Source organism: Pristiophorus japonicus, chromosome 30 (assembly GCF_044704955.1).
Source record: "Pristiophorus japonicus isolate sPriJap1 chromosome 30, sPriJap1.hap1, whole genome shotgun sequence".
Lineage (NCBI taxonomy): Eukaryota > Metazoa > Chordata > Chondrichthyes > Pristiophoridae > Pristiophorus > Pristiophorus japonicus.
In genome coordinates, this window is record NC_092006.1 from 9,101,895 (window position 1) to 9,126,372 (window position 24,478).

The 24,478-nt window shown below is 49.7% G+C and overlaps 1 protein-coding gene across 7 annotated transcripts in view; it reads right to left on the bottom strand.

Annotated features, from left to right (window-relative positions):
- hormad1 (HORMA domain containing 1) overlaps nt 1-18,806 on the bottom strand; it is a 42,147-nt gene extending 23,341 nt beyond the window's left edge. For 3 of the 7 annotated variants that reach the window (XM_070868643.1, XM_070868641.1, XM_070868636.1), the window contains exons 1-5: nt 18,596-18,806; nt 14,261-14,353; nt 13,213-13,357; nt 6,644-6,707; nt 2,373-2,409 (exon numbers count right to left, since the gene is read on the bottom strand). In XM_070868643.1, coding sequence (XP_070724744.1) covers nt 2,373-2,409; nt 6,644-6,707; nt 13,213-13,357; nt 14,261-14,293 — 279 coding nt within the window. In that variant the 5' untranslated portion in view covers nt 14,294-14,353; nt 18,596-18,806. Of the gene's footprint in view, nt 1-2,372; nt 2,410-6,643; nt 6,708-13,212; nt 13,358-14,260; nt 14,354-17,553; nt 17,689-18,510; nt 18,575-18,595 lie in introns of those variants that run through there. The other 4 variants (XM_070868638.1, XM_070868640.1, XM_070868639.1 and 1 more) reach the window with 4 other exon arrangements.
- Nucleotides 18,807-24,478: the final 5,672 nt, after the last annotated feature.

Genomic DNA, 24,478 nt, shown 5'->3' on the forward strand with positions numbered 1-24,478 from the left:
AGTACTGAGGGAGCAACACACTGTCGGAGGGGTAGTACTGAGGGAGTGCCGCACAGTCGGAGGGGTAGTACTGAGGGAGCGCCGCACTGTCGGAGGGGCGGTACTGAGGGAGCGTCGCACTGTCGGAGGGGTGGTACTGAGGGAGCACCGCACTGTCGGAGGGGTAGTACTGAGGGAGCGCCGCACTGTCGGAGGTGCTGTCTTTTGGATGCGATGTTAAACCGAGGCCCCGTCTGCCCTCTCGGGTGGACGTAAAAGATCTCAAAGCCACTATTGGAAGAAGAGCGGCGTTATCAGGATATTAAGGGGAACTGATAGGATAGATGTAGAGAAACTATTTCCGCTGGTTGGGGAGTCTAGGACTCGGGGGCACAGTCTAAAAATTAGAGCTGGAAGTGAACTTCTACAAGCAAAGTGTGGTAGAAGTTTGGTACTGTCTTCCGCAAATTGATGGTGGGTCAATTGTTAATTTAAAATTGATAGCTTTTTGTTAACCACAGAGGTATTGAGGGATTTGGGGCAAAGGCGGGTAGAAGGAGTTAGGTCACAGATCAGTCATGATGTCATTGACTGGCGGAATAGGATCGAGGGGCTGAATGGCCTCCTCCATGTGTGAGCGTGAGTGTATGACCATGTGTGTGTATGTGTGTCCAGCGGAACCTGGCCTCCAGTCGTCTTGGACCCCCTTGCCACTGGACCAAGACCTTGCTCCGCTAGGCCCATGGAGTGGCCGTTGCACACCGGAAAGAACTCACGCGCAGGCATCTTCCACCCTTCAAAATGAAGTTTGGGACCTGGAACGTCGGGACCCTCATGGACAACTCAGTCACCTGAGAACTCACTTTTGGAGTGGAAGCAAGTCTCCCTCGATTTCGAGGGACTGCCTACGGTGATGGCGTGTGTGCGTATGCATGAGCGAGAGTGTACAAGCGAGTGTGTGCCTGTGTCTGAGCGAGTGTATGAGTGTGACCGGCGAGGTCCGGAGGTCGGAATCGGTGGAGGAGCGGAGGTCTGGACCGGCGAAGTCCGGAGGTCGGGGCCGGTGAAGTCCGGAGGTCGGGGCCGGCGAGGTCCGGAGGTCAGAATCGGCGAGGAGCGGAGGTCTGCACCGAAACGGTCCAGAGGTCTGGACTGGTGAGGTCCGGAGATCGGAAACGGAGATGAGAGGACGGACGAGTGGAGAGGTCGGAGCCCGGAGGTGGAGCTGCGTGGACAAGATCAAGGGAAGGCACAGCATGGGCCAATAGCGAGGCGGTGAGTTGGTGAGGCTCACGTTGCGTACAGTGAATTCCAAGTAGAGAGAGGTCCTGTGGGGAGGAAGGAAGGAGGACAGTAGGAGTAGGTTTGAGTTTGTGTGTATATATTGCTACATGCAGCAGAGCTGGTCTCCAGTCGTCCTGGTTAACCCTTGCCACTGGACCAAGACCTTGCTCCGTCAAGCCCGTGTGGTGGCTGGTGTGCAACGGCCACCCCACGTTAAAAGGACTCACGCACAGGCATCTTCCACTGTTTAAAATGAGTTCATCAGTCACCTGAGTACTCATTTTTAGAGTGGAAGCAAGTTTTCCTCAATTTCGAGGGACTGCCTATGATGATGGTTGTAAGGGAACTAAATTCCACACCGAGTCTGAGAACAGTGAAGGAAACGTCACAGTTTATTCGTGTAAAGCGCTTTGGGAGAAGTGGGGAAACTCCGCAGTTTCACCACCCCTTCTCTCCGAGCGAAGTATTCAAGTTACAATTATACCATTGGGGGAGGTCCCGCCCCCTTACACCATTGTCCAATTATCTAACATTTTTGTAACGTCTTACCCAATATGGTAATGCTATGACAATCTATCTTTATATTGTGCTAAGTCAAAGGTTAACTAGCATACGTACACACAAGTGGGGTTAGTTCCCGTCTCAGCAGAACTATCTTCCTGTTATTAGTACAAGCGATATACATCTGTCTGCCTCTCCAACTGCTCACTGTCCCACTTCCCCTATCTCCATGATTCAGGGTCAGCAGACATTGGAGACTGAATATGGTTTTTTTGCTTAAGCATACATTTCTTACTTTGAACACTTTCCCTGTCCCATAATTCATCAGAGAGAGAGAGAGACAGCGGAGCTGGTTACACATTATAAAAGTTACAAAGGTTATAGGTTAAGAAATTTTCTCCTACAATGGTGGTGTATGTGTGTGTGCATATGTATGAGTGAGAGTGGGAGTGTACAAGCGAGTGTGAACGTGTGTACGAGTGGGAGTGCACACGAGCGAGTCACATCAAAAACCCGGAACTTTTTCAACCACATTTGATTTCAGTGCGCTCCCTCCCGGGCGATCCTTGCCCAGTCGCTTGCTAATTTATCAACAACAAATAACTTACGTATTTCTTCTGCAGAGCGTCATAGCATCCCATCATCCTGCAGAAACAAGAGCAAAGCAATATTGAAAATATTGGTGGCATCCATTTGTCGGAACTGTCAATGTATCCATCATAATAAGAACATAAGAAACAGGATCAGGAGTAGGCCATACGGCCCCTCGAGCCTGCTCCGCCATTTTATACGATCATGGCTGATCCGATCATGAACTCAGCTCCACTTCCCTGCCTGCCCCTTATTCCCTTATCGGTTAAGAAACTGTCTATCCCTGTCTTAAATTTATTCAATTACCCAGTTTCCACAGCTCTCTGAGGCAGCGATTCACAGATTTACACACTCCCGGGGATCCTCTGTAAATACTGAAACACTCCCGGGGTACCCCCTGTAAATACTGATGCAGTCCCGGGGACCCCCTGTAAATACTGACACATTCCCGGGGACCCTCTGTAAATGCTGACACACTCCTCGGAATCCCCTGTAAATACCGACACACTCCCGGGGACACCCTGTAAATACTGTTGCACCCCCGGGGATCCCCTGTAATTACTGAAGCACTCCCGGGGACTTCTAATAAATACTGACGCACTTCCGGGGATTCACTGTAAATACCGACACACTCCCGGGACACTGCAAATACTGACACACTCCCGGGGACTCCCTGTAAATACTGACACACTCCCGGGGACTCCCTGTAAATACTGACACACTCCCAGGGACCCCCTGTAAATACTGACACACTCCCAGGGACCCCCAGTAAATACTGACGCACTCCCGGGGACTTCTAATAAATACTGACACACTCCCGGGGACTCCCTGTAAATACTGACACACTCCCGGGGACCCCCTGTAAATACTGACACACTCCCAGGGACCCCCTGTAAATACTGACACACTCCCAGAGACCCCCTGTAAATATTGACGTACTCCCGAGGACTTCTAATAAATATTGACACACTCCAGGGGACCCCCTGTAAATACTGACACACTTCCGGGGACTCCCTGTAAATATTACACACTCCCGGTGACCCCCTGTAAATACTGACACACTCCTGGGGACTCCCTGTAAATACTGACACACTCCCGGGGACTCCCTGTAAATACTGACACACTCCCAAGGACTCCCTGTAAATACTGACACACTCCCAGGGACCCCCTGTAAATACTGACACACTCCCAGGGACCCCCTGTAAATACTGACGTACTCCCGGGGACCCCCTGTAAATACTGACGCACTCCCGGGGACCCCCTGTAAATACTGACACACACTCCCAGGGACCCCCTGTAAATACTGACACACTCCTGGGGACTCCCTGTAAATACTGACACACTCCCAGGGACCCCCTGTAAATACTGACGTACTCCTGGGGACCCCCTGTAAATACTGACGCACTCCCGAGGACCCGCTGTAAATACTGACGCACTCTCGGGAAGCCACGGCCGGCAATGGTGCGGCGATGGAAATTGGGGTGAGCAAGAAGCCAGCATTGGAGGAGTGCAGGGATTGCGGAGGGCTGTAGGAGGATACAGTGACATAGAAGGGAGGTGATGAACATCAATCTAACAGGAAGCAGCTGTGGGTAATGGCACTACCTAGTGTGATTCTCAAGTGCAAAACCTATGGCCTATGAATAGATCATCCCAGGGGGTTCAGCAAGGTCATTCGACTTTGCACTTTTTAGCACATGCGTGCCGTGTGTTAGAGGTCACGGAGTATCAAGAATTTGGCTTTCTGCATGGTTCTGCATTTGTTGTCATCGGGTCCATGACTTATGTACTAATTAAAGCTATGATCCAACTGTTTCCTTTGGGTATAGGGGGCTGGCTTTCAGAAATTCGCTCGGTACCTGGGAGTGACTCACTACTTGCTGAGGGTCTCTGATATTGTGCATATCTGCAGGGGGTCCCCGAGAGTGTGTCAGTATTTACAGGGGGTCCCAGGGAGTGTGTCAGTATTTACAGGGGGTCCCCGGGAGTGTGTCAGTATTTACAGGGGGTCCCCGAGAGTGTGTCAGTATTTACAGGGGGTCCCCGAGAGTGTGTCAGTATTTACAGGGGGTCCCCGAGAGTGTTGTCAGTATTTACAGGGGGTCCCCGGGAGTGTGTCAGTGTTTGTAGGGGGTCCCTGGGAGTGTGTCAGTATTTACAGGGGGTCCCCGGGAGTGTGTCAGTATTTACAGGGGGTCCCCGGGAGTGTGTCAGTATTTACAGGGGGTCCCCGGGAGTGTGTCAGTGTTTGTAGGGGGTCCCTGGGAGTGTGTCAATATTTACAGGGGGTCCCCGGAAGTGTGTCAGTATTTACAGGGGGTCCCAAGGAGTGTGTCAGTATTTACAGGGGGTCCCCGGGAGTGTGTCAGTATTTATAGGGGGTCCCAAGGAGTGTGTCAATATTTACAGGGGATCCCCAGGAGTGTGTCAGTATTTACAGGGTGTCCCCGGGAGTGTGTCAGTATTTACAGGGTGTCCCCGGGAGTGTATCAGTATTTACAGGGTGTCCCCGGGAGTGTGTCAGTATTTACAGGGGGTCCTCGGGAGTGTGCCAGTATTTACAGGGGGTCCCCGGGAGTGTGTCAGTATTTACAGGGGGTCCCCGGGAGTGTGTCAACATTTGCAGGGTGTCCCCGGGAGTGCGTTAGTATTTACAGGTGGTCCCCGGGAGTGTGTCTGTATTTACTGGGGGTCCCCGGGAGTGTGTCAGTATTTACATTTGGGTACCCGGGAGTGTGTCAGTATTTACAGGGTGTCCCCAGGAGTGCGTTAGTATTACAGGAGGTCCCCGGGAGTGTATCGGTATTTACAGGGGATCCCCGGGAGTGTGTCAGTATTTACAGGGGTCCCTGGGAGTGTGTCAGTATTTAGTGGGGGTCCCCGGGAGTGTGTCAGTATTTACATTTGGGTCCCCAGGAGTGTGTCAGTTTTTACAGAGGTGTCTCCGAGAGTGTGTCAGTATTTGGGTTTCTGGTAGTTCTGGCAACGCCTTGATTTTAAAATTCTCATGTTTCCAAATCCCTCCGTGGCCTCCTTGCCCCCTCCCTATCTCTGTAATCTCCTCCAGCCCCACAACCCCCAGATATCTCCGCGCTCCTCCAATTCTAGCCTCTTGCCCATCCCCTGATTATAATCGCTCCACCATTGTTGGCCGTGCCTTCAGCTGCCTGGGCTCCAAGCTCTGGAATTCCCTCCCTAAACCTCTTCGCCTCTCTCTCCTCCTTTAAGACGCTCCTTAAAAGTGACCTCTTTGACCAAACCGATCCAAATGTCTCATGTGGCTCGTTGCCAAATTTTGTTTGACAACGCTCCTGTGAAGCAGCTTGGGATGTTTTACTACGTTATAGGCTATATAAATGCAGAGGAGCGGGAAGGTCGCGGCGGAGGAGCGGCGAGAGATCGGGGCGGAGGAGCGGCGAGAGATCGGGGCGGAGGAGCGGCGAGAGATGGGGCGGAGGAGCAGCGAGAGATCGGGGGCGGAGGAGCGGCGAGAGATCGGGGCGGAGGAGCGGCGAGAGATCGGGGCGGAGGAGCGGCGAGAGATCGGGGGCGGAGGAGCGGCGAGAGATCGGGGGCGGAGGAGCGGCGAGAGATCGGGGCGGAGGAGCGGTGAGAGATCGGGGGCGGAGGAGCAGCGAGAGATCGGGGCGGAGGAGCAGCGAGAGATTGGGGCGGAGGAGCGGCGAGAGATCGGGGCGGAGGAGCGGCGAGAGATCGGGGCGGAGGAGCGGCGAGAGATCGGGGCGGAGGAGCAGCGAGAGATCGGGGGCGGAGAAGCGGCGAGAAATCGGGGCGGAGGAGCGGTGAGGGCTCGGGGCAGAGGTGCGGTGAATGTTTTGTGGTGGAGATGCGGCGAATGTTTTGTGGCGGAGGTGCAGCGAATGAGGTTACGGGGCCCAGGAGAGGCGAGGGCCCAGGGGCAGCACGGCCCAGCCCACACTGTGCAATATGTGAGCGCACTAGGCCCGTGCAGCAGAGCTAGTCTCTGGTCATCCTGGTTAACCCTTGCCACTGGACCAAGACCTCACTCTGTCAAGCCCCGTGTGGTGGCTGGTGTGCAACGGCCTCCCCACATTAAAAAAATCCCACCCACAGGCACCTTCCACCCCCTCAATTGGAGTTCAGGACTGGAACATCGGGTCCTTCATTGAAACACCTGTGAACTCGTGTGGAAACAAGTCATCCTCGTTCAAGGGACCACCTATGATGATGAGTAATGCAAGTTGTTATTAAGATTAAACTGTGCTTTTTCTTTTACAATTCAAAAGTGTAAAGAATCACAACAAACCATTTCACAATCTGCGAGGATCCGGGGCAGTTGTCATCTTCCCGTAGAATCTTTACACAAAGATCTGAGGAAAAAGTAAGAGGATTTCTTCAGACCAAACACAGCATGAAAAACTAGCAAAGCAACATAAGAACATAAGAAATAGGAGCAGGAGTCGGCCATTCGGCCCCTCAAGCCTGCTCCGTCATTTAATACGCTCATGGCTGATCCGATCATGGACTCAGCTCCACTTCCCTGCCCGCCCCCTTATCCCCTTATCGGTTAAGAAACTGTCTATTGCTGTCTTAAATGTATTCAATGTCCCGGCTTCCACAGCTCTCTGAGGCAGAGAATTCCACAGATTTACAACCCTCTGAGGGAAGAAATTCCTCCTCATCTCAGTTTTAAATGGGCGGCCCCTTATTCTATGATCATGCCCCCTAGTTCTAGTCTCCCCCATCAGTGGAAACATCCTCTCTGCATCCACCTTGTCCAACCCCCCATATAATCTTATACATTTCGATAAGATCACCTCTCATTCTTCTGAGTTCCAATGAGTAGAGGCCCAACCTACTCAACCTTTCCTCATAAGTCAACCCCCTCATCCCCGGAATCAACCGAGTGAACCTTCTCTGAACTGCCTCCAAAGCAAGTATATCCTTTCGTAAATATGGAAACCAAAACTGCACGCAGTACTCCAGGTGTGGCCTCACCAATACCCTGTATAACTGTAGCAAGACCTCCCTGCTTTTATACTCCATCCCCTTTGCAATAAAGGCCAAGATTCCATTGGCCTTCCTGATCACTTGCTGTACCTGCATACTAAACTTTTGTGTTTCATGCACAATATAATTGGAGGTGGTAAAATCTGACACAGTTAGGAACAGAGGTGGCCCTCAAGACTGTTCTGTCATACAATTATATTGCAGCTGATCTGTAACTTAACTCCATCTACCTACCTGGTTCCATAACCCTTAATACCCTTACCCAACAAAAATCTATCCATCTTAGTTGTGAAATTTTCAATTAACCCCAAGGCTCAACTGCTTTTTAGGGGAAGAGAGTTGAAGATGTCCATTGCCCTCTGTGTCAGCCGTGGCTCCGTGGGCAGCACTCTCGCCTCTGAGTCAGAAGGTCGTGGGTTCAAGTCTCACTCCAGGGACTTGAGCACAGAAATCTAGGCTGACACTCCCAGTGCAGTGCTGAGGGAGCACCTTGGAAGGTTGGAGTATAAGAGCAAGGAAGTCTTGCTACAATTGTACAGGGCCTTGGTGAGACCACATCTGGAGTACTGTGCACAGTTTGGGTCTCCTTATCTGAGGAAGGATATACTTGCCTTGGAGGCGGTGCAACGGAGGTTCACGAGATTGATCCCTGGGATGAGAGGGCTGTCCTATGAGGAGAGATTGTGTAGAATGGGCCAATATTCTCTGGAGTTTAGAAGAATGAGAGGTGATCTCATTGAAACATCTCATTGAAAAGGAAAAGAGTGACTAAAGTAAATGTTGGTCCTTTAGAAGATGAGAAGGGGGATTTAGTAATGGGAAATGTGGAAATGGCTGAGACCTTAAACAATTATTTTGCTTCGGTCTTCACAGTGGAAGACACAAAAACCATGCCAAAAATTGCTGGTCACAGGAATGTGGGAAGGGAGGACCTTGAGACAATCACTATCACGAGGGAGGTAGTGCTGGACAGGCTAATGGGACTCAAGGTAGACAAGTCCCCTGGTCCTGATGAAATGCATCCCAGGGTATTAAAAGAGATGGCAGAAGTTATAGCAGATGCATTCGTTATAATCTACCAAAATTCTCTGGACTCTGGGGAGGTACCAGTGGATTGGAAAGCAGCTAATGTAACGCCTCTGTTTAAAAAAGGGGGCAGACAAAAGGCAGGTAACTATAGGCCGGTTAGTTTAACATCTGTAGTGGGGAAAATGCTTGAAGCTATCATTAAGGAAGAAATAGCGGGACGTCTAGATAGGAATAGTGCAATCAAGCAGACGCAACATGGATTCATGAAGGGGAAATCATGTTTAACTAATTTACTGGAATTCTTTGAGGATATAACGAGCATGGTGGATAGAGGTGTACCGATGGATGTGGTGTATTTAGATTTCCAAAAGGCATTCGATAAGGTGCCACACAAAAGGTTACTGCAGAAGATAAAGGTACGCGGAGTCAGAGGAAATGTATTAGCATGGATAGAGAATTTGCTGGCGAACAAAAAGCAGAGAGTCGGGATAAATGGGTCCTTTTCAGGTTGGAAATCGCTGGTTAGTGGTGTGCCACAGGGATCGGTGCTGGGACCACAACTGTTTACAATATACATAGATGACCTGGAAGAGGGGACCGAGTGTAGTGTAACAAAATTTGCAGATGACACGAAGATTAGTGGGAAAGCGGGTTGTGTAGAGGACACAGAGAGATTGCAAGGAGATTTAGGTAGGTTAAGCGAATGGGCTAAGGTTTGGCAGATGGAATACAATGTCGGAAAGTGTGAGGTGGAAAAAAAAACAGTAAAAGGGAATATTATTTGAATGGGGAGAAATTACAACATGCTGCGGTGCAGAGGGACTGGGGGTCCTTGTGCATGAATCCCAAAAAGTTCGTTTGCAGGTGTAGCAGGTAATCAGGAAGGCGAATGGAATGTTGGCCTTCATTGCGAGAGGGATGGAGTACAAAAGCAGGGAGGTCCTGCTGCAACTGTACAGGGTATTGGTGAGGCCTCACCTGGAGTACTGCGTGCAGTTTTGGTCACCTTACTTAAGGAAGGATATACTAGCCTTGGAGGGGGTACAGAGACGATTCACTAGGCTGATTCCAGAGATGAGGGGGTTACCTTATGATGATAGATTGAGTAGACTGGGTCTTTAGTCGTTGGAGTTCAGAAGGATGAGGGGTAATCTTATAGAAACATTTAAAATAATGGAAGGGACAGACAAGATAGAGGCAGAGAGGTTCTTTCCACTAGTCGGGGAGACTAGAACTAGGGGGCACAGCCTCAAAATACGGGGAAGCCAATTTAAAACCGAGTTGAGAAGGAATTTCTTTTCCCAGAGGGTTGTGAATCTGTGGAATTCTCTGCCCAGGGAAGCAGTTGAGGCTAGCTCATTGAATGTATTCAAATCACAGATAGATAGATTTTTAACCAATAAGGGAATTAAGGGTTATGGGGAGCGGACGGGTAAGTGGAGCTGAGTCCACGGCCAGATCAGCCATGATCTTTTTGAATGGCGGAGCAGGCTCGAGGGGCTAGATGGCCTACTCCTGTTCCTAATTCTTATGTTCTTATGAAAGGGATAGAAACATAGAAAATAGGTGCAGGAGTAGGCCATTCGGCCCTTCGAGCCTGCACCACCATTCAATATGATCATGGCTGATAATGCAACTTCAGTACCCCATTCCTGCTTTCTCTCCATACCCCTTGATCCCTTTAGCCGTAAGGGCCACATCTAACTCCCTTTTGAATATATCTAATGAACTGGCCCCAACAACTTTCTGTGGTAGAGAATTCCACAGGTTTACAATTCTCTGAGTGAAGAAGTTTCTCCTCATCTCGGTCCTAAATGGCTTACCCCTTATCCTTAGGCTGTGACCCCTGGTTCTGGACTTCCCCAACATCGGGAACATTCTTCCTGCATCTAACCTGTCCAATCCCATCAGAATTTTATATGTTTCTATGAGATCCCCTCTCATTCTTCTAAATTCCAGTGAATATAAGCCTAGTCGATCCAGTCTTTCTTCATATGTCAGTCCTGTCATCCCGGGAATCAGTCTGGTGAACCTTTGCTGCACTTCCTCAATCGCAAGAATGTCCTTCCTCAGATTAGGAGACCAAAACTGTGCACAATACTCAAGGTGTGGTCTCACCAAGGCCCTGTACAACTGCAGTAAGACCTCCCTGCTCTGATACTCAAATCCCCTAAAAAGCAGTTGAGCCCAGGGGTCAATTGAACAGGGTAGATGCAGGGAGGATGTTTCCCCCCTGGGCTGGGGAGTCTAGAACCAGGGGTCACACAATCTCAGGATAAGGGGTCGGTCATTTAGGACTGAGATGGGAGGAATTTCTTCACTCAGAGGGTGGTGAATCTTTGGAATTCTCTGCCCCAGAGGGCAGTTGAAGCGGAGTCACTGAATATATTCAAGGCCAAGATCGATAGATTTTTGGACTCTCGGAATCCAGGGGTATGGGGAGCAGGCAGGAAAGTGCAGTTGAAGTCGATGATCAGCCATGATCTCATTGAATGACGGAGTAGGCTCCAGGGGCCATAGGGCCTACTCCTGCTCCTAATTCTTATGTTAAAGGCGCTATATAAAATGCAAGTAGTCGCTGATTCGGAATACAGTTAGATGGCATGATGGGAGGGGTATGTGTACCAGAGCGGACAAACTTTAATGGGGTGAAGGGTTTCTCTGTCTACCACAATACCACACACCCCACACACACACACAACACCACCGCCCCCCCGCCCCCCCACCACCACCTATAATGTATGTACCTGTGAGGATGCTCACAGGTTTGTCGAGCTGTTGAGTTGTGAGCAGCTCAGCCAGTCACGTGATGTTCACAAGACTCAAGAAAACCCCAGCCAGTTGGGTTCATACGAAATAGGAGCAGGAGTCGGCCATTCGGCCCCTCGAGCCTGCTCCGCCATTTAATAAGATCGGGGCTGATCCGATCCTGGCCTCAACTCCACTTTCCCGCCCGCTCCCCATAACCCTTGACTCCCTTATCGTTCAAAAATCTGTCTATCTCCACCTTAAATATATTCAAAGACCCAGCCTCTACAGCTCTCTGGGGTAGAGAATACCAATGATTCATGACCCTCAGAGAAGAAATTCCTCCTCATTTCTGCTTTAAATGGGTTACCCCTTGTTCTGAAACTATGCCCTCTAGTTCTAGATTCCCCCATGAGGGGAAACATCCTCTCTGCATCTATCCTGTACCGCCCCCTCAGAATCTTATGTGTTTCTTCTAAGCTCCAAAGAGTATAGGCCCCACCTGCTCAACCTTTCTTCATATGACAACCCCTTCATCTCAGGAATCAACCTCGTAAACCTTCTCTGAACTGCCTCCAATGCAAGTATATCCTTCCTTTAAGTAAGGAGACCAAACTGTCATGTATTCAACTATCATTGTAACCCATGTATAAGCTGGTCTCAGTTGTACACCTTGAAAACATTGACCACAAGGGGGTGAACTTGTGGGAGACACTCCTAACCTGAACTTTCAGGTATAAAAGGGGAAGCTCCACCCACCTTCATCTCTTGAGGTCTTGGTAATAAAGGTTTCTGGTCACAGAGTGACTTTCTCTCAACTATGGGCCTTGTGTGCATTTATACTGTATAGTAAGGACATATCACAAACTGTATGCAGTACTCTATGTGTAGTCTTATCAATGCCCTGTACAGTTGTAGCAGGACTTCTCTGCTTTTATACTCCATCCCCCTTGCAATAAAGGCCAGCATTCCATTTGCCTCCCTGATCACTTGCTGTACCTGAATACTAACCTTTTGTTTCATGTACAAGAACCCACAGATCCCGCTGTACCACAGCATTTTGTAATTGCCCCCCATTTAAATAATAATTTGCTTTTTCATTTTTCCTACCAAAGTGGATAACCTCACATTTTCCCACATTATAGTCCACCTGCCAAATTCTTTGCCCACTCACTGAGCCCTATCTATATCCCTTTGCAGATTCTTTGCGTCCTCCTCACAACTTGTGTTCGGGGGAATCAACGATGAGGTGTGCAGTTGTGAGCCTGGTGGATGAACTGGTCGGGGCGAAGGAGCTGTGAGAGACTGTGATCGGGGGCCCAGGGGAGGCGTGAGTTCGGGACCAGGGGCCCAGGGTCACCACACGTTAAAAAAATCCACGCACACAGGCATCTTCCACCCTTCAGGATGTAGTTCGGGATCCGGAATATTAGGTCCTTCATTGAAACACCTGTGAACTTTTTGACGTGGAAGCAAGTCACCCTCGATTTGAGGGACTGCCTACGATGACGATGGCGACCACAGCAGGGAGCAGCGCGTGCTGCTGCAGGAGGGCGACAGCTGACTGGAGCGCAGGCATTTTCAGCAGGAGCGGCGAGGTCGGGGGTGGGGGGGGCCCGGGACAGGTGCGAGTTCGGGGGCCCAGAAGAGGCGAGGGCCCAGGGGCAGCACGGGCCCAGCCCACACTGTGATATGTGTGTGCGCACTAGGTCCGTGCAGCAGAGCAGGTCTCCAGTCGTCCTGGTTAACCCTTGCCCCTGGACCAAGACCTCGCTCTGTCAAGCCCGTGTGGTGGCTGGTGTGCAATGGCCACCCCACGTTAAAAAAATCCACCCACAGGCATCTTCCACCCTTCAGGATGGAGTTCAGGTCCTTCATAGAAACACCTGTGAACTCAACATTTTTTGAAAGCAAGTCATCCTCGTTTCGAGGAACTGCCTATGAGTGAGCGAGTGTTTAATCTTTTGCTGATAAACCAACTAGTTCTGAGTAGTAATGTGTTGCTATGAATTCTTAAGCAAAGAGCCCATCAAGCAAATACACTACACCCCACTTGGCTTAAGTGAAGCATACAGCAAGAAAGGTTACCCTCTAGGTAGCGGGTGCCGTAGGCGTACTCAGGGAAGAGCCCTCGGAGATAAGTGATGCAGGAGATGGCCACAGCAAGCAGGCGCTTCACCAAAACCAGCGACTGCTGCTCCGTCGATACCTTGCTGGGGAACATGGCCGCACCCTGTGAAGCAGACGGAAAAACAAGCGTTAACCTGGCAATCGTGTTATTACAGAATCAGAGAAGTTTACAGCGCGGAAGGAGGCCATTCGGCCCGTCGTGTCCCACGCCAGCCGACAAAGAGCCACCCGGCCTAATCCCACTTTCCCGCTCTCGGTCCGTAGCCCTGCGGGTTACGGCACTTCAAGTGCATATTCAGGTACTTTTTAAATGTGGTGAAGGTTTCTGCCTCTACCACCCTTTCAGGCAGTGAGTTCCACCCCAGACCCTCACCACCCTCTGGGTGAAGACATTTCCCCTCAAATCCTCCCCCCAATTGCTTTCAATCTATGCCCCCTGGTTGTTGACCCCTCTGCCCAGGGGACACAGGTCCGTCCTATCCACTCTATCCAGGCCCCTCATCATTTTATACACCTCCATCAGGTCTCCCCTCAGCCTCCTCTGTTCCAAAGAAAACAACCCCAGGGAAAGAGGGAAGGAGGGAGCGAACGAAGGAGAGACAGAAGGAAGGAGAGACTAATGGAAGGAGGGAAGCAAGGAAGATGGGGGGGGAGGGGGTAGGAGAGGGAAGGAAGGAGGGAAGCAACAAAGGAGGGAAGGACGGAGGTAGGGACGAAGGGATGGAAGCAAGGATGTAGAGAAGGAAGGAGAGAGGGAAGCAACAAAGGAAGGAGGGAGGGAAGGCGAGAAAGAAGAAAAAAGGAGAAAGGGAAGAAAAAAAGGAGGGCAGGGAGCGAGGGAAGGAAGGAAGGAGGGGCGGAGGGAGAGGGAGGGAAGGATCGAGTTTGTTCATTTCTCTCGATGTGAGCTGCACGAAGGTTAAACACGGCATTAAGATTCTGCCCCTCAACATTACTTGCTGACCTTGAGAGCGTTAACTTTGAATTAATAAAATTTGAAGAGTACCATTGCATTCTTCTGCATCTGGACAACCGCCATTGCTGGGTGGCGCTGTGTGTCACTCGCCCGATTTTAAACAGCTCTGTGCCAGCAGATTACCTGCAAACACAGTCAATGGCCCGTCAGTGAATAGATGGCACAGATTACACTCGGGAGTTTCCGACCGATCGTGCAATGACATATGCCTCTTGAGCATCCCCCGATTTCTATCGCTCCACAATTGGCGGCCGTGCCTTCTGCTGCCGGGGCCCTGAGCTCTGGAATTCCCTCCCTAAACCTCTCCGCCTCTCTCTCTCTCTCTCTCTCTCTCTCCTCCTTTAAGACATTTGTCAAAACCGATCTCTTTGGCCCAGCTCTCCGTCACCTCATCTTAGGGGCCGGATTTCAGCCACGCCCCGTTTGTGGGCGGTAACCACCCCCGGAAGGAAGTGGGGCGCAACATCGGGGGGGGGGGGGGGGGTAAGCGCGCGAATTTTCCAGCGCTATGCGAACACAGGGCCCTGCTCTCTCGTTAACGGGAAGGGCACGCTGCAGATCCCTGCAGTGGGGCGAGAGAGTCGACACTCAGTCCGGCCGTGGCTGTACCCTCGAGGCACGGACCCCCCCCCCCTCGATATCCAGAACGGAATAAACAAAATGGCGGCGCGCACCTCCCCATTGCTTCTCGCCCCGCAAGCGGAGGTCGACCCGGGTTCGCGACCCTCCGAGGCTGACACTGACATCGGCCTCACGGGAGTGTTACATATGTGAACTTGTATTTACTCTGTACAGCCACCAGAGGGCTCATCCCCTGGAGTCCCAAGGGATCCCATAATCCCTTGGGAGCACAGGTATTTAAGGAGGCCTCACAGGTTGGAGAGACACTCCGGAGGCCTGCAATCAAAGACCGCGGTCACACTTTACTTTGAGCTCACAGTGTTCAGTCTGACTCTTTCTCCACACATAACAACTGCCGACGAGGATGGGATCCCTGGGACTCCAGCGGATGAGCCCTCGGGTGGCTGTACAGAGTAAATACAAGTTCACGTATATAACAGGGAGGGCGTTACCCAATTTCCTCTCCGGGTCGAAAATCGCTCGTTGCGTCATCATCGGTGATGTCAGGGACGCTATTGGTTTGCACCTCTGCTAACTCCCGCGCAATTTCACCCCCAGACCAATTAATTAATAACACATAACTTGCATTAATAATGATGGGTAGATGTTAGTTAACAAAAATATAGCGATAAATTCTTTTAACTTCTTAATAAAATGAGCATGGTTTTAGATTTTGAACTCCTTTTATTCCTGGATATTTTCAATCAATTTACTATATAATAAAATAAGTCTATTTCTAATAAATAGGAGTTAATCAGTTAATAATTAGTTTAAAAATATTAAATAATTATCACTCATTTGGTAGTAATTATTAATCAACATTAATCATTGCTCACTAAATGTTATTCATTATTAAATACTCGAGATTAGAGTTTTATTCATCACCATTAATCAGTAAATATTAGTTAATTACGCACGGCAGTAATAATGAAATAGTGAATGCTCTGTGTTAGATATTAATTGCTCGCGTTAATTATGAAATCTTAAAAGATTATTCAAAGTTATGATTTAGCATTATTCATTATTCAGTATTAGTCAGTAAATATCAGCGCTCATTATAAATTATTCACTAGCAATTAGTAAATATTAGCTAATAATCAGTTATTAATCAGAATTCATTATTAAATACTCATTAGTGATTAAAAACATGGTTAAGCTGGTTAGTTAATAATCATTATTCATTATTACTTATTCATTATTAATTACTTAGCATTAGCAATTAATTGCATTGTTAATCAGTAAATGCTGGTTAATAATGACTCAATTACTCAGTATTCATTATTAGTGATGAATTATTAGTTAATATTAATTATTAATTAATAGCAACATCTCCCTGGCAACGGAGGCAGCTCAAGCCTGGAGCAGCTGGAGGGAGATTTAAACATCAGTGTCTCCCTGACAACGGAGGCAGCTCGAGCCTGGAGCAGCTGGAGGGAGATTTAAACATCAGTGTCTCCCTGACAACGGAGGCAGCTCAAGCCTGGAGCAGCTGGGGGGAGATTTAAACATCAGCGTCTCCCTGACAACGGAGGCAGCTCAAGCCTGGAGCAGCTGGAGGGAGATTTAAACAACAGCGTCTCCCTAACAACGGAGGCAGCTCGAGCCTGGAGCTATTACAGGTCCTATTAAGAGGACAAAATGAGAAATAAAAAGTCATAAAATTATGACATCACAAGGATGGGGGACAGTGATTGGTTCTTCCAGATTCATTGAATCACTGGACAGGGAATGAATCTTAAAGAAAGCTAATAACTGATTTAATTTGATTCAACTGCTGATTTTTTTATTTTAACTTAATTTATAATTATGGTATATATTATTTGATTGTGTTTAATTATAATTAATCTTTATTATACGATTTTACTATTGTATACTCCTTATTGTATTATTTACAATATAATTTGAATTTCTTGTTTTTATGTTTTTCCGTCTGAGTCTATCTGCGTGCGCATTTTGGCTGCCGCTTCGGACTCGAGCCTTCAATCTCTCTTTACACTTCTTCCTCACGCTTTTTCTCTCTTTCCCTCAATGGTCAATATCTAACGTGTTGTAAAATTGTTGTGAAGCATCTTGGGACGTTTTACTACGTTAAAGGCGCTATATAAATAAAAGTTATTATTAGGGCTGTAGTAATACACGCCCTCCTGTATGGCTCAGAGACACCTCAAGTCGCTGGAGAAATACCACCAACGATGTCTCCGCAAGATCCTGCAAAGCCCCTGGGAGGACAGACGCACCAACATTAGCGTCCTCGACCAGGCCAACATCCCCAGCATCGAAGCACTGACCACACTCAACCAGCTCCGCTGGGCAGGGCCACATTGTCCGCATGCCCCAGACACGAGACTCACAAAGCAAGCGCTCTACTCGGAACTCCTTCACGGCAAACGAGCCAAAGGTGCGCAGAGGAAACGTTACAAGGGACCACCCTCAAAGCCTCCCTGATAAAGTGCAACATCCCCACCGACACCTGGGAGTCCCTGGCCCAAAGACCAGTCCGCCCTAAGTGGAGGAAGCGCATCCGGGAGGGCGCTGAGCACCTCGAGTCTCATCGCCGAGAGCGTGCAGAAACCAAGCGCAGGCAGCGGAAGGAGCGTGCGGCAAACCAGTCCCACCCTCCCCTTTCCTCAACCACTGTCTGTCCCACCTGTGACAGGGACTGTGGCTCTCGTATTGGACTGTTCAGCCACCTAAGGACTCACTTTTAGAGTGGAAGCAAGTCTTCCTCGATTCCGAGGGGCAGCCTATGATGATGATGAATTAGTAAAAGCTATTTAATAATTATTCAATGTTCACTATTAATTAGCCAATATTAGTGATTTATTACAAGGTTAATTAGTAAATGTTGGTTAATAATTACACAATTACTCAGTACTCATTATTAGTCAATATTGGGGTTAATTACATAATTAGTAATAGCTGATTAATAATGACTCAATTACACAGTATTCATTATCAGTCAATATTAGTGTGTAATTACATGGTTAATAAGAAATAGCTGGTTAATGGCTCAATTACTCAGTATTAGTCAATATTAGTGAGTAATTGCATTTTTAATAAGTAAATGGCAGTTAATAATTACTCAATATTCAGTATTAGTCAATATTAGTGAGTAATTACAAGGTTAATCAGTAAATGCTGGTTAATAATTACTCAATATTCATTATTAGTCAATATTAATAAGTAATTACATGGTTAATCAGTAAATGCTCATTATTAGTCAATATTAGTGTTTAATTACATGGCTCATTAGAAATAGTTGTTTGATAATTACTCAGTTACTCAGTATTAATCAATATTAGTGAGTAATTGAATTTTTAATAAGTAAATGGCAGTTAATAATTACTCAATATTCAGTATTAGTCAATATTAGTGAGTAATTCCATGGTTAATCAGTAAATGCTAATTATTAGTCAATATTAGTGTTTAATTATATGGTTAATTAGAAATAGTTGTTTAATAATTACTCAATTACTAGTCAGTATTAGTAATTATATTTTAATCAGTAAATTTTGCTAAATAATGGCAATATTCATTATTAGTCAATATTAGTGAGTAATTCCACGGTTAATCAGTAAATGCTGGTTAATAATAACTGGGTACTAGTCAATGTTAGTGATTAATTAGACGGTTAACAATTAGTGCTGGTTAATAATTACCAGGCAATTAGTCAATATTCTCAGTGTGCCCTCAGCAGTGCTGGCCCCCTCTAGCACTAGTTAGCACTAACTATAACCAGGTTACCAGCCGCTCCGCTCCGCTCCGCCTGAGGTGATTTTCCGTTTTTCCCTCGAGTTCGACGCCCCTCGCGCCTTCCCGCCTCGCGTGGCTGATTGGTCCCCCCGGCTCGGCCAATCAACACTCGGTGTGACATATAGAGCGGGGCGCGGTGGCCATCTTTGAGACTGGCGGATGTTCACTGCAGCAGAGGACCAACACTCAATGCTGCCCAATGTACCCAGAGATGATTCTTCCAAAGCCAGTGTGTGTGTGTGTGTGTGCAATGCATAATACAGATTTGGTGCCTTTAGTTCATTGAAATAAAAGTATTAGGGGGTGGGGAGGGGGAAAAGGGGGCCATGTTTCGATCTGGACCAATGTCGATCGCCTGGATGGGTCGGAGAGGAATTTTCCCAGATTTTTTCCCCTCCCTAAATTGGCCCTAAATGGGTTTTTAATCTGGTTTTTGCCTCTGCCAGGAGATCACATGGCTCCGGTTGGGGTGGAGTGTAGAATGTTTCAGTGTAAGGGGTGTCGCAGTTGTGAGGCGGACTGGTTGGGCTGGGTGCTCTTTGCCTTTCCGTCATTGTTCGTAGGTTTATATGTAAGCGCTGGAGCGGCGTACGACTTCAACCTCCAGCGCGAGCCGCTCCAAATGTGCGACGATTTTGAGAGGGGCGACTGGGGTGACATCATCAAAAGCCTGGTCGGCGTTTTGGCGCATGGGCAGGAACGTCAGCAGGGCCCAGGTACAGAGGAGTGGGAAGGTCGGGGCGGAGGAGCGGCGAGTGCTTGTGGCGAATTGCGGTGAATGTTTGTGGAGGAGGAGCGGCGAGAGATCGTGGGCGGAGGTGCGGCGAATGAGGGTACGGAGCCCAGAAGAGGCGAGGGCCCAGGGGCAGCACGGGCCCAGCCCACACTGTGCGATATGTGAGCGCACTGGGTCCGTGCAGCAGAGCTGGTCTCCAGTCGTCCTGGTTAACCCTTGCCACTGGACCAAGACCTCGCTCTGTCAAGCCCGTGTGGTGGCTGGTGTGCAACGGTCACCCCACGGTAAAAAAAATCCACGCACAGGCATCTTCCACCCCCTCAATTGGAGTTCAGGACTGGAACATCAGGTCCTTCATCGAAACATCTGTGAACTCGTGGAAGCAAGTCATCCTCGTTCGAGGGATCACCTATGATGATATGTAACCTTTCGGGCTGCTGACCAAGGGCTGTGTGGTTCTTTGTCGGCCGGCACGGACATGATGGGCCGGAATGGCCTCCTTCTGCACAATAAATTTCTATGTTTCGATGTAGCAATGGAGATGCAGTCTCCCACTTGAATTATATTCTCCAATTTAAAACAACTTTTATTTATATTGCGCCTTTAACATAGTGAAACGTCCCAAGATGCTTCACAGGAGTTTTATGAGACACAAAATTTGATACCGAACCACAATATTAGGGCAGGTGACCAAAAGCTGGGTCAAAGAGGTATGTTTGAAAGAGCGTTTTGAAGGAGGAGAGAGAGGCGGAGAGGTTTAGGGAGGGAGTTCCAGAGCTTGGGGCCCAGGCAGCTGAAGGCACGGCCACCGATGGTGGAGCGATTATAATCAGGGATGCTCAAGAGGGCAGAATTAGAGGAACGCAGATATCTCATGAAGGTTGTGGGGTTGGAGGTGATTACAGAGATAGGGAGGGGTGTAGGGGCTGGAGGAGGTTACAGAGATAGGGAGGGGAGCAGGGGCTGGAGGAGGTTCCAGAGGTAGGGAAGGGTGTAGGGGCTGGAGGTTACAGAGATAGGGAGGGGTGTAGGGGCTGGAGAGAGTTACAGAGGTAGGGAGGGGTGTAGGGCTGGAGGAGGTTACATAGATAGGGAGGGGTATAGGGGGTTAGAGAGATAGGGAGGGGTGTAGGGCTGGAGGAGGTTAGAGAGATAGGGAGGGGTGTAGGAGGTTACAGAGATAGGGAGGGGTGTAGGGCTGGAGGAGGTTACATAGATAGGGAGGGGTGTAGGGGCTGGAGTAGGTTACAGAGATACGGAGGGGTGTAGGGCAGGAGGGGGTTACAGAGATAGGGAGGGGTGTAGGGGCTGGAGGAGGTTACATAGATAGGGAGGGGTGTAGGGCTGGAGGAGATTACAGAGATAGGGAGGGGTGTAGGTGCTGGAGAAGGTTACAGAGATAGGGAGGGGTGTAGGGCTGGAGGAGATTACAGAGATAGGGAGGGGTGTAGGTGCTGGAGGAGGTTACAGAGATAGGGAGGGGTGTAGGGCTGGAGGAGATTACAGAGATAGGGAGGGGTGTAGGTGCTGGAGAAGGTTACAGAGATAGGGAGGGGTGTAGGGGCTGGAGGAGGTTACAGAGGTAGGGAGGGTCAAGGCCAAGATGGATTTGAAAACGAGGATGAGTATTTTGAAATCAAGGTGTTGCTTCATCGGGAGTCAAGGTAGGTCAGCGAGCACAGGGGGTGATGGGTAAGCCCTGTGGTGAAGGTGCTCCCACAGTGCTGTTAGCAAGGGAGACGTGGGCCACTTCGACCTGTGAGAGAACACCACCACAGGTCGGGGCTATAAACAGAGCTGGAGCACCGGGCCCTGAAACATCGTGGGCGGAGGTGCGGCGAATGTGGGTACAGGGCCCAGAAGAGGCGAGGGCCCAGGGGCAGCACGGGCCCAGCCCACACTGTGCGATATGTAGGCGCACTGGGTCCGTGCAGCAGAGCTGGTCTCCAGTCATCTTGGTTAACCCTTGCCACTGGACCAATACCTCGCTCTGTCAAGCCCGTGTGGTGGCTGGTGTGCAATGGCCACCCCACGTTAAAAAAATCCACCCACAGGCATCTTCCACCCCCTCAACTGGAGTTCAGGACTGGAACATCGGGTCCTTCATTGAAACATCTTTGAACTCTCGTGGAAGCAAGTCATCCTCATTCGAGGAACCGCCTATGATGATGATGATGGGTGAGCGGGACTCGGTGCGAGTTAGGACACGGGGCAGCGAGCACAGGGGGTGATGGGTGAGCGGGACTCGGTGCGAGTTCAGACACGGGGCAGCGAGCACAGGGGGTGATGGGTGAGCGGGACTCGGTGCGAGTTAGGACACGGGGCAGCGAGCACAGGGGGTGATGGGTGAGCGGGACTCGGTGCGAGTTAAGACACGGGGCAGCGAGCACAGGGGGTGATGGGTGAGCGGGACTCGGTGCGAGTTAGGACACGGGGCAGCTGAGTTTTGGATCACCTCTGGTTTACATAGGTTAGAATGTGGAGAGGCCGGCCAGGAGTGTGTTGGAATAGTCAAGTCTGGAGGTAACAAAGACATGGATGAGGGTTTCAGCAGCGGATGAGCTGAGGCAGGGGCGGAGACGGGCGATGTTATGGAGGTGGAAATAGGCGGTCTGAAGCTCATTTCAGGGTCAAATATGACACAGAGGTTGCGAACCGTCTGGCTCAGCCTCAGACAGGAGTTAGGGAGAGGGATGGAGTCAGTGGCTAGGGAATGGAGTTTGTGGCAGGGGACCATAAACAATGGCTTCGGTCTTCCCAATATTTAATTGGAGAAAATTTCTGCTCATCGGACAAGCATTCTAACAATTTAGACACCGGGGAGGGGTCGGGAGAAGTGGTGGAGAGGTAGAGCTGGGTGTCATCAGTGTACAGGTGGAAACTGACCCCGTTTTTCCGGATGATGTCGTCAAGGGGCAGCAAGTAGATGAGAAATAGGAGGGGGGCCAAGGATAGATCCTTGGGGGACACCAGAGATAACGATGCAGAGTGGGAAGAGAAGCCGTTGCAGGTGATTCTCTGGCTAGAATTAATTAAGAATGGAACCAGGCGAGTGCAGTCCCATCGAGCTGGACAACGTTAAGACATTGGAGGAGAAGGCAATGCTTGGCTCAGTAGGTAGCACACTCGCATCTGAGCCACAAGGTTGTGGGTTTGTGGGTTCAAGTCCCACTCCAGAGACTTGAGCACAGAAATCCAGGCTGGCACTCCCAGTGCATTACTGAGGGAGCGCTGCGCTGTCGGAGGGGCGGTACCGAGGGAGCGCCGCACTGTCGGAGGGGCGGTACTGAGGGAGCGCCGCACTGTCGGAGGGGCGGTACTGAGGGAGCGCCGCACTGTCGGGAGGGGCGGTACTGAGGGGGTACCGCACTGTCGGAGGGGCAGTACTGAGGGAGCACCGCACTGTCGAAGGGCGGTACTGAGGGAGCGCCGCACTGTCGGAGAGGCGGTACTGAGGGAGCGCCGCACTGTCGGAGGGGCGGTACTGAGGGAGCACCACACTGTCAGGAGGGGCGGTACTGAGGGAGTACCACACTGTCGGGAGGGGCAGTACTGAGGGAGTATCACACTGTCGGGAGGTGCAGTACTGAGGGAGTACCACACTGTCGGGAGGGGCGGTACTGAGGGAGCGCCGCACTATCGGGAGGGGCGGTACTGAGGGAGCGCCGCACTGTCGGAGGGGCGGTACTGAGGGAGCGCCGCACTGAGGGAGTGTCGGAGGGGCAGTACTGAGGGAGTGTTGGAGGGGCAGTACTGAGGGAGCACCGCAGTCGGAGGGGCAGTACTGAGGGAGCGCCGTACTGTTGGAGGGGCCCTCTTTTGGATGAGATGTTAAACCGAGGCCCCGGCTGCTCTCTCATATTGGCTGCCGTGTTTCCTGCAGTATAACAGTGACTATAATTAAGAAGTACTTCATTGACTGTAAAATGCTTTGGGACATCCGGTGGTTGTGAAAGATGCTCTTTGGGTTTCTTCAGTTTTTTTATTCCATAATTATTTAGCTTTTGAGCAACTGCAGGGAAACACTGTATCTATAAAAAAGGGATCAAATTTAACTGCAAATAATCAAATTCAGGGCAAGCATTCTTACCTCCTTTCACCAACACCTGAATGAAATGTACCTGTGTTCTGATGGACGGCTGCTGCATCATTGCTACCTCCAAACCAAATGTTGGTGCTTTCCCAAATAGAGGCCAACCTCTCCGTCAAAGAATTGCATTTATATAGCGCCTTTCACAATCACCGGACGCCTCAAAGCACTTTACAGCCAATTAAATACTTTTTGAAGTGTCTTCTCTGTTGTGATGTGAGAATTACAGTCATGTGGGAATTAGTCAAGTCAATGCCACTCATCCGGGTTTAACATCTTGTCTGAAAGACTGCCCCTCCGACAGTGCGGCGCTCCCTCAGTACTGCTCCTCCGACAGTGCGGCGCTCCCTCAGTACTGCACTGATATTGGCTCCCCGGTTAACCAACACCTCCATTTAAAAATTCTCATCCCCCGTGTTTAAATCCCTTGCCCCCTCCCTATCTCTGTAATCTCCTCCAGATCCACAACCCTCCGAGATCTTTGCGCTCCTCTAATTTTGGCGGCCGTGCCTTCAGCTGCCTGGGCCCCAGTCTCTGGAATTCCCTCCCTAAACCTCTCTCGCCTCCTTTAAGACGCTCCTTAAAACCTACCTCCTTGACCAAGCCTCCTGTGCGAATATCTCCTGATGTGGCTCAGTGTCAAATTTTGTTTGATAATCGCTCCTGTGGAGCACCTTGGGACATTTTACTACGTTAGAGGCGCTATATAAATGCAAGTTGTTGGTTGTATTGGGAGTCTCATCTATGATTCCACTGACTCAGGAGACGAGTGAGTAAGCAAGTTGTGAGGAGAATCTGCAAAGGGATAGAGATAGACAGGCCAAGTGAGTGGCCATAAATTTGGCAGCTGGAGTATAGTGTGGAAAAGTGTGAGGTTATTCACTTTGGCAGGAATAGAAAAGCTAATTATTATTTCAATGGAGACTACAGAATGATGTGGTACAGCGGGACCTGGGGGTACTTGTCCATGAAACACAAAGTTAGTATGCAGGTACAGCAAGTGATCAGGAAGGCCAATGGAATGCTGGCCTTTATTGCAAAGGGGATG